Source organism: Silene latifolia, chromosome 2, assembly GCF_048544455.1.
Source record: "Silene latifolia isolate original U9 population chromosome 2, ASM4854445v1, whole genome shotgun sequence".
Lineage (NCBI taxonomy): Eukaryota > Viridiplantae > Streptophyta > Magnoliopsida > Caryophyllales > Caryophyllaceae > Silene > Silene latifolia.
In genome coordinates, this window is record NC_133527.1 from 187,135,834 (window position 1) to 187,146,632 (window position 10,799).

Here is a 10,799-nt window from a genome sequence, read left to right on the forward strand (position 1 = left end):
GCTTTGAACTTATTTATATGAATATTTTAATGAAAAATGAGATAGCATCACCGGGTGGCACTCAAATTGACCGTCACCGGTGACATTATAGTATATTACATAAGTATTTTCAATTCCCTCTCAGATATATAGATCACAAGAATTGATTTCAATTTGGTATCAAACTCAATAAATTATGCATTTTTGGGTTGTAGATGAATTATCCACTAGATGAAAAAACACAATACATTGGTGATGAAGAAACGTAATTTGATTATGATAATTTAGTGTAAATTAGGTTAAAATCAACTAAGCTGTTTTGATGTAAAATATATAGATAAATAAATTTTAATTTAGTTTTGAGTTTTATTTTATTTGAATAGTTGAATAATTATAAAATTATATAGTTACCCTTACAACTTTGGCGTAAAACCGAAAACCGAAAACTAATAATTTATTTTTTTATTTTTGTATCTTCTTTAATTAGGGTGGCGTCGAGATTCGATATCACCGGGTGACGCTCTATCGCCATTAACGCCAACGAAACTTTGGCGTAAAACCGAAAACTAATAATTTATTTTTTATTTTGTATCTTCTTTAATTATGGTGATATTGAGATTCGATATCACCGGGTGGCGCTGTATCGCCATCCTATTTTAATTAACTTGTAGTAAGTGTTATGAGCTTGACATTAATGAACAATATCGAAAAGTTTGATGCTGAGGCTCCACATTACCGAGCTAAAACCACATTACCGAGAGGGAGAAAAAGAAGGAGAACTTACATAAAATTGAGGATGGATAAATAATCTTTCAAATAAAGGAGCTCTTTAGGGATTATGATGCAGATTTGGGGGAATATTTATATGATAATTAAGTTGAGGGGATGAAATAGGGGAAATAACTCAAAACTCACACAAAACTCACACTAATACTCGAGGGCAAAATTTTCATTCCGTAACTTTTTTCGCCTGAAAATGGGGTTGGGTGCAAATTAGAACCTGAGATAATAATTTGGGTGTAAAAAAAAAAAAAAAAAATTGACGTGGGTGTAAGTGTAAAAAAGTGGGTATAATTGATAATTTACTCTCAAAATAAATTAATACATATGTAATCTTATAATATGACGTGACTTGTGGGTAGAGTCGGCAATCGGCTCTGTTGGGTCTGGTTAAGTCGGTCGGGTCATATCGGGTCAGCCACCACTTTCGGATCGTGTCGGAGTTGGGTCATTTCGAGTCAAATGATGTATCGGGCCGGGTTTAGGTCGGGTCATTATCGGATCGGGTCATTTCGGGTCAAATGATGTAACGGGCCTAGACCTGGCAAAAGCAACCCTGCCCGATTGACCCGACCTGAAAAGGCTGACCCGACTCCCGAGATCCGAAGTGACCCGAACTACATCACCCGAATGTGACTCGAAAACCTTAATTGACCCGACCCGAACTAGCTTGACCCGAAAATGACCCGATCCCAAACCATCAAACCCGAAAATCACCCGATAAAATATAACTCTAATTGAACCGAAAAGACTTGAAATGACAATTTCTCTATTATTCATTGACCCGAAAATGACCTGACCTGAAACAACCCGACCCGCTTAACTCGGAACTGACTCGACCAACAAACCCGAAACCCGAAATGACCTATCATGACCCGAGTTAACCCGAAATCAATGAGAAACCCGAACTGACCCGACCCGTTGACCCGTTTTTGCATGTCTAATTCGGGCCGAGTCGGGTTTGGGTCGGGTTATTATCGGGTCGGGTCATTTCGGGTCAAATGATGTATCGGTTCGGGTCGAGTTTGGGTTGGGTCATTACCAAGTCCGGTTACTTTATAACATTACTTCAATTTTTGACCATTAAATTTAGTTTTTAAGCATTATTCGGTTTAATTACTTCATTATTAAGTCAAACATAACAATCTAATTACAAAATCACTTTCATTTTGATCAATATTAAACTTAATTATTATCGGTTCATCAATTTAATCGGGTCACTATCGGGCCGGGTCTGGGTTCGGGTTCGGGTCACTGATCATCGGGTTGGGTTACAGGTCGTCACCGGGTCGGGTCGGTTTCGAGTCACTAGTTATCGGTCATGTCGGGTTATGGGTGATTGTCGGGCCGATTTCGAGTTCGGGTTGCAATATTTTGGGGTCGGGTCGGGTTTGCTCGGATTCAGACCGGGTCAGCTCTACGTTGTGGGTGTCCTTTTTTTCAAAAATTATAAGGAGGACCTAAAAATAAGAAAGTTACCAAAACCGAGTAGAAGTTGGAATTTTTTTTACCAAAAAACCGCGAACACACATATATATAAACATGATTCGAGGATAGAGAGAGACCTAGAATTTGAAATCAAAATCAATGAACAAAATTAGAGAGATGGAAGCAGCTGCTAAAAAAATTGAGGATGAAGATCTTAAAAAACTGTGTGTATGCCCTTGCTTCTTAATCACGCTCAATTTAATGTTAGCATTAGATGCTCGCTCTTTTGTTGCTAAATAAATAAATATATTCTTAGTTTTTTTTTACTGGTTTTCAATTGAACAGGCTGAGTCTGATCAGTTTTGAATGCTCTATTTGCGAGCTGGACTTCCAGACTCCTGAAGACTTTACTGAGCATAGGCGTGAATCACATAATATTCAGCCACAGATAATAAGCCAGTCGTCGCCGACTTGGCAGCCAGATGATGATGATGATGATGATGAAGAATATAAAAAATTCCAGGAAAAAGGGTGTGTATAATTATATATATATATGCCTTGTTGATCTTCATCTTTATTTGCTATGTTAGACGCTGTTTTGTTGTGATGTACTATGATTGTTTATTTATTTTCCATATTGTTTTGTTAATAGGTATCAATCATTGATAAATTTTAGTAGATGAACAAGAAGAAGAATTGTTCTCGTATTCAATTACGTTATGCAGAGGTACACCTATCTTATATACAACTAGGGTAAATATTACTCCTAAACACAATCCTACAAATAAGGAAAAAGATAATACTATACAACAATATTATAGCAAATATAGGAAAGGGAATAACAGAGAATATGGCATAATATCATCTTCAATATCCATCCATATCTCTTAATCTAATACTCCCCCTCAAGTTGGAGCACTTGGTAAACCAAGTCCCAACTTGAACTGCAGATGATCATACGATTCCCCTCCAAGCGCTTTTGTAAATAAATCGGCAATTTGTTCCTTGCTTCGGACGTGGAATGTACGGATCGTTTTTGAAACCAAATGTTGCCTCACAAAGTGACAATCTATCTCTATGTGTTTAGTTCGATCGTGAAACACGGGATTTTTAGCTATATGTAGCGCAGCTTGATTATCACAATATAAGTCCATTGGTTTGACGTGGAAAATGCCAAACGACGCTAAGAACGACTTGAGCCATATGAGCTCGCTAGTGGCAGCTCCCATCGCCCTATATTCTGCTTCCGCGGTCGATTTGGCAACTGTCACTTGCTTCTTTGCTCTCCAAGAGATAGGTGATTGACCCAACGATACAAAATACCCACTTATACATCGTCTTGTTATCGGACATTTTGCATAATCCGAGTCGCAATAGCCTCTTAATTGAAAATCCATTCCTTTCTTGAGCATGAGTCCTTTGCTTGGACATCGTTTTATATACCGTACTACCCGTAGAGCTGCATCCCAATGCTCTTTACGTGGCTCGTTCACAAATTGAGACAATATATGTACGGCGTAAACAAGATCTGGGCGTGTTATCGTCAAGTACACCAAACGCCCAACCAAACGACGATACTTCATTGTATCCTTCAAAATATATCCCCTAGCTGACGCCAAATTATGCCTCGGCTGAATTGGAGTACAAGCGGTCTTAGCTCCTGCCCTTCCACTCTCTTCAATTATTTCCATGGCATATTTACGTTGATTAAGAAATAAACCGTTCCGTCCATGAGCTACTTCAATCCCGAGGAAAAACTTCAGCTTACCCAAGTCCTTGACGCCAAACTTTGTATCCAAAAATGTTTTAAAACTTGCACAGGCTTGTGAATTGTTACTTACCAAGACCATGTCATCCACATACACGAGAACTCCAATAAATACTCCGTCTTGATTAAGCGTGAACAATGAGTAATCTGCTAGCGATTGTGTGAAGCCGTAATTCTTCATGGCATCCGTTAACTTTGCAAACCAATTCCGGGAAGCTTGTTTCAGTCCGTAAATCGACTTCATTAATTTACACACTCTATTCTCTCCTCTTTTCTCAAACCCTTGGGGAATCTTCATATACACTTCTTCGTCAAGATCGCCATGTAAAAACGCGTTATTCACATCTAATTGTTCGATAATCCAACCTTTCATCACAGCAATGGCTAACATGCACCGAACGCTAGTCATTTTCGCAACAGGGGCGTATGTCTCATGGAAATCGACTCCCTCGACTTGGGTAAATCCTTGCGCCACCAATCTCGCCTTATAACGCTCAATGGAACCATTAGCATGATACTTGATTTTATAGACCCATTTACATCCAATGGGTTTCTTACCTTTGGGCAAAGTAACAATCTTCCAAGTACCGTTTTGCTCTAAAGCATCGATCTCCCTTTTCATAGCTTTCCTCCATTCTTCCTCCTTGGCTGCCTCATGATAATATTTAGGCTCCCTGTTCTTATCAATTTTGGCTAAGAAAGCTTGGTGAGAATTAGAAAAACAATTAGTAACAACATAATTCGCTAATGGATATCGCGTACCTGACGACGAAGATAGTTCTTGTCCGTGATGAGCATTCGACATAGGTGTGACTATTCTTGTGGACGTGCAGTAATAGTCCTTTTTCCACGCGGGTTCGAACTTATCTCTCGCTCCTCTACCCATTTGTTTCTCTCCAGTCGAGTTCTCATTGTGCACTGTGTCTTCCATATTTCTCCTGTTGTTGTTGGAATCACAATCTTTATTTTCACTCTCCTGATGCGTGCTTGCATCATCACGTGACACTCCCCCTATTTCATGCTCCATGTGACTCTCCTCCTCACTGCTCCCCCTTACTATATGAGGATTAATTCCTTCTGTATTAGGCTCATCATAGACAAAAGGTTGCTCACTCCCAATTTTCCCAGATTCCTTTCCCATTTCTTCATTGGTAATTAGAAAAGGATGTACGTGTTCAAAGAAATTAACATCTCGTGACACAAAGGCTCGTTTTTCCTTTAAGTCATACACTTTCCACCCCTTTTTGCTATGTGGGTACCCAATGAAAACACACCGTTTTCCCCGTTCCCCAAATTTGTCTCGTGGTTTGTCCTTATTATGAACATAACATAAACATCCAAAAACTTTGACATTATCGAAAATAGGTAATTTCCGATATAAAATTTCATAAGGGGTCTTTCCGTCTAGCAAAGGAGTGGGGGTTCGATTTATCAAATACGCGGCTGTCATGACACATTCTCCCCAAAAATATAAAGGTAAGCCCGCTTGAAATCTCAGTGCCCTAGCCTTTTCAAGAAGATGACGGTGTTTTCTTTCAACCCGTCCGTTTTGTTGTGGTGTATCAGTGTTACTAGTTTGAAATAATATTCCGTTTTCCTCATAATAACGTTGCATTGATCCGGATAATAATTCCGTTCCATTATCACTTTGTATTTGTTTAACACAGGTTTCGAATTGGGTTTTTACCATTTGACAAAATATTCTCATAAAATCACCAGCCTCACTCTTGTCTTTCATAAGGTATACCCATACTCCCCGACTGTGATCATCTACTATGGTCAGGAAATAATGTGCCCGTGTCAAACTAGCTACACTATACTTTCCCCAAATATCAACATGAATAAGACCAAAAATAACACCACATCGCTTATTATTCAAATGAAAAGGAGCACGAGTCTGTTTTGCTCTACAACAAGAATCACAAATAGCATCTGAAGTCCAATTTAGATTGCATCCAACTAAAGTAGAAAAACGAGAAAAAATACTCTTCGATGGGTGACCAAGTCGATTGTGCCACAATCGTCCCTCCTTTGAAACCGTGAGTCTGCCAACAACTTCCTTCTCCTTAGACTTGTAGTAATAGACACCTTGTCGATGCTCACCCCGTCCAATCATCATCTTCGTAGTCGTGGCCTGTATATCACAATGGTCCGAATAAAATGTTATTACACAATCATTTTCACTAATTAACTGCTTGACGGAAATAAGATCGCAAGTAAGAGTTGGCACAAATAAAACATCTTTCAAAATAAAATTAGGACTTAATCGAACTTCTCCATGAATATAAGCCTCTACTCGTCTCCCATCCGGCAAGCTGACTGTCGACAATTCTTCAGACCAACAGTTTTCTAATAATTCGCGTCTTCCCGTCATATGATGGGAAGCCCCGCTATCGATCATCCACTCAATATTAATAGTAGATTTCATACCTTGTAATGTTTCTGTACCTTCTGGACTTCCACCCAACAAGGTCCTAATCTTTTCGATTTCTTCATTGGTGAAGGGTATGTTGGACTTCACTGAATCATCTCCTTTACCACCGGAGTTCGAACTATTCCCGACAGCATTTGCATGGTAGTTGCCTTGTCCACGGCCTCTACCTCTTCCTCTGCCACGAAAATTTCCCCTGCCTCTGCTACCACGACCTCGTTCTCGTGCTTTGACATTTTCGTAACCGTGTTTATCGTAGCAGTTGGCCTCAGTGTGGTAGTATTTTCCGCAATGTGTGCAGGACGGTGGCAGTGACGATTCTCCTTCTTCATTCTCCTCCTTGTTATAGCTACTCTTACCCTTTCCATTATAGAACTTGGCAGCCATGGCAGTCTCCACTTGCTCGTCCTTGACTTTGGTCATGGTAACATGCCTTTCTTCCCTTAAAACAAGAGCATAAACTCGATTCAAAGGCGCAATTGGATCCTCCATTAATAAGTTACTTCGTATGTTTCCATACAATTTTGAATCCAGTCCCATCAAAAAACTGTGAACACGTTCTTCCTCCTGTTCCTTCGCTATTGTTACTGCTGCTCCACAAGTACAGCCCTTAATCTTGCTGTACTTTGTTAATTCGTCCCAAATTGTCTTGAGACGTGTATAATACTCAACAACCGAATCTCTTCCCTGTTTGCAATCACTTAGTTCACCCCTTAATTGGTGAACCCGAGGAGCGTTTCCAGCCGAATAACGTCCTCGCAATTCTTCCCAGACTTCTTGGATTGGCAAATTGAATGAAATACTCGAGTGTAATTTTGGATCTATCACATTACGGAGCCATGCCCTCAAGGTAGCATTACACGTTCTCCATGCCACCGATTCAACACTTTCTTCATCGTCATCCTCATTAGCCACCGGTTTCTTCACCCTTCCTTCAATGAATGCCAATTTATTTTTGGCATCCAAACCATTTTTGACGGCATCTGCCCACAAGTCGTAATTGGTGCCATCAAATATGATTTGTGTAACATTGAGATGTGGTCCATCCGAGGGATGCAGATAGAACGGTGATGTTACGGGTATGGTCTTTGGACCACTCATTTCACCACCCTTAAGTTTATCACCACCAGTCATGATGAAATTTGCAGATTTGTTGATCTTCGTTTTGTTTGTCTTTTGTTTTGTTTGATTTGTTTTTTTTTTTTTTTGTGGATCGTTTAGTGCTCACGATACCATGATAAATTTTAGTAGATGAACAAGAAGAAGAATTGTTCTCGTATTCAATTACGTTATGCAGAGGTACACCTATCTTATATACAACTAGGGTAAATATTACTCCTAAACACAATCCTACAAATAAGGAAAAAGATAATACTATACAACAATATTATAGCAAATATAGGAAAGGGAATAACAGAGAATATGGCATAATATCATCTTCAATATCCATCCATATCTCTTAATCTAATAATCATTTATTCCTTGCCGATTTTGCAATGACTCCTTCCCGGGTTCTAAATCTCTTGAACACCATGTTTATTACGATCATCATCCTTCCTTATTAGCAATCATGGAAACTGGACACAAAGATGAAAAGGAAATAGGGTGCGTTTTTTTTCCTTAACTATTAGTACGGTTGTAAGCAAGACTTACTGTTTTTTTTTTTTTAATAATGTTTGGGAGTCCCGTTAACGGTCATTTTTTCAATTTGTAGGGATGTTGATGTTGATGATGATGAGGAAGAAAAAGAAATTTGGTGTGTATGCTTTTTTAATGATTTTTATTATTCATGTGAATTACGGTAATATAGTTTCAGAAATTAGTAATATTTTATTAATTATAATTATATTTGCAGGTTTGCAAGTGAAACTGCAATCATTGCTCTCCGTATGCTAGCAAAAGTTGCTTTAAAACACTATAACAAACAGGTAAACACTATTACTTGAATATTTATTTCTAAATTTGTTTAATGTATGAGAATTGTTCGCATTGTCTCGCGTATTTTGGTTAATTTACAGAATCCGGGTAAAAGGTATGCTCTAGTAGCTCATGGCCCTAATGTGACAACTGGGACGATAGATCACGTCAACTTCAAGGCCAAGGAAGAAGATTGTTTAGACGCTCCGGTAGAGACTTTCTTTGCACAATTGACCATTGCCCCATTTATGAGGGTCGACTGTTGCGTAAGTTTGGGGCCTAGTCGCAACTTACCACATCGGCGTAAGTTTTCCATATTCATTGTTAATCATTTGTTTTATAAAATTAAATAAATCATAGATATGGTTTGGTTGTCAAAGTATTGGTTTTATCACCTCTGCCGACAGTTTAGGGATCAGGATTCTGCATATGCATTCACTCAACACTTCTACAAATGGAAATTTAAAATAAGTCAATAAATGGGGACTTAAGAATTCTGTATTTCTTACTCCCTCCAATTAAGGAAGGAAGTATTATATTGATAAAGAGTTAGATGGGTTTGGGGATAGGAGAGTGAGATGAATAATTAAGGGTTAAATAATGAATTGTGAAACACAAATATTAAAGTAAGAAATAAAATAGGATTAAAAGAGTTGGGTGAGGTGGGTGATAGGAGAGATATATGAATAAAATAAGAGTAAAAGTTATCAAAAATAGAAATGGGAAGAAAACCTCGATAATCCATTTTAGGAAATAGGGAGGAATATAGTGAATTGGAGGGAATATGAATTATTGGTTGTACCCGTATGTGTGAGAATTAGTTTAAATGGGTACTTGAAAATTCCGTATTTCTACGATTTCCATCTTTCATTTAAGTAGGTTAATTTTTTTTTGCTCCCCCTTTGGCGGCCTTTCTTATTTATTGCTTAACTTCTCAAATTAACCCAACCTGTTAATCTGGTTTTTGTTCAGGTAAGGGAGTGGAGCTTGGTGGATGTCGCTTCTGTCGTCCTATAATTCATCATCCTCGTGAAAGGGTTGCTAATTTAATATTAGACCCATGTAATTTTCGACGTAATTTTTAAGGAGTAATAAGCAAATATGAAATACTTTTTAAGCTTTGAACTTATTTGTATGAATATTTTAATTAACTTGTAGTAACTGGTGTTATGAGCTTGACTATTAATGAACAATATTGAAAGTTTGATGCTGAGGCGCCACATTACCGAGCTAAACCACAGCCCAGTAGCCCACTCAACCATAATAGTGATGTTGAGCGGACAAAATTGTGGATGCGGACCGGACCGGACCAGACTGAACCCTATATGCCAACCCTATTAATAGCCATTATGTCCCTAGTAAGATCAAATTTCCGTGTAAGAACACTATTTTTATTACTGCCAAAAAAAAAAAAAAAAAAAAATCATCAGGGAGTCAGTTCATACAAAACTTAAGATAAAAGTGGAGAATATCAAATACAGAGGACATATCTTGGCATAATTACAATATAACTCTACGATCTAAAAACGCTTGACCGAACCCCCAATTGGTTTGAAAATTCCTAGAGGTATGATCATAATACGATCCTGCTATCCAATAATGTAAAATCAAAATCTTGTATAAGTTGTAGAAAGATGTTCAAACAATGACACAAAAATTAATAATTATCAATAAATTATGGATATAAACGGGTCATTTTTCAGGTTAGCAATAATTCTATCAAGTCGGATCATTTTGAGTTCAAATCATCCTCGGGTCTATTATTATCAAGTTCTTTATGTATAATGGTTAGGGATGTTCACTCAGTGGTCCGAACCAAAGACTAGACCGGACCGGACCATTTGGTCCGGACCAGACCGAACCGAATTTTATTTGGTCCGGTCCACGGTCCACCTATTTACTCTACTTTGGTCTTCGGTCCGGTCCTGGACCAAATCAAATGGACCGCGGACCGGACCATGGACCGAACTTATATAAAAAAATAATCTTTAAAATTGGAATATTATTGATTTTATTTTCTAACTGTGTTTACACATATTATAAGATGTGTAATTATGTACTTAAATCTAGTAAAAATAAAATGTTGTTTATTTTGATCGTTACGAACTTTTTAAGTTCTAATTTTATATGATAGGTATGTACATGACAATCATATTTGGTCCACTTTGGTCCATTTGGTCCGGTCTGGTCTGGTCCGGTCCACGCGTTTTTCTGGTCCAAACCGGACCGGACCAATATTAATATGGTCCTCGGTCCACCTTTTAACCCTTATTTGGTCTTCGGTCAAAAGAGTTTGGTCCGGGACCGGACCGATGGTCATTTTGTAATGATAAATATTTGGGTCGGATCAATTCAAATTACACGTCATGCTCCCGGTTCTCAGTTCGGGTGTTGAGTCGGTAGAATTCGGTTCATTCAGTTTGGTGTCAGTTTTGTTAGGTTCAGGTACACTAATACAACTTTTTACAGCAAGTCTCACTTCAGATAGCCTATTTC

The 10,799-nt window shown here is 38.2% G+C and overlaps 1 protein-coding gene across 1 annotated transcript; it reads left to right on the plus strand.

The window, feature by feature from the left end:
• The first annotated feature begins 7,661 nt into the window (after positions 1 to 7,661).
• Positions 7,662 to 9,480, plus strand: LOC141631749 (uncharacterized). The gene is made up of 5 exons (XM_074444377.1): positions 7,662 to 7,991; positions 8,101 to 8,142; positions 8,242 to 8,314; positions 8,405 to 8,606; positions 9,276 to 9,480. Exons 1-5 carry the CDS (start codon positions 7,957 to 7,959, stop codon positions 9,386 to 9,388), a joined length of 465 nt encoding a protein of 154 aa, XP_074300478.1. The 5' UTR covers positions 7,662 to 7,956; the 3' UTR covers positions 9,389 to 9,480.
• Positions 9,481 to 10,799: the final 1,319 nt, after the last annotated feature.

Coding starts and splice junctions, on each gene's coding strand:
- LOC141631749 (XM_074444377.1), top strand. CDS start 7,957: ATGGAAACTGGACACAAAGATGAAAAGGAAATAGG. Junction 7,992..8,100: donor AAAGATGAAAAGGAAATAGG/GTGCGTTTTTTT, acceptor TTCAATTTGTAG/GGATGTTGATGTTGATGATG. Junction 8,607..9,275: donor TCGCAACTTACCACATCGGC/GTAAGTTTTCCA, acceptor GTTTTTGTTCAG/GTAAGGGAGTGGAGCTTGGT.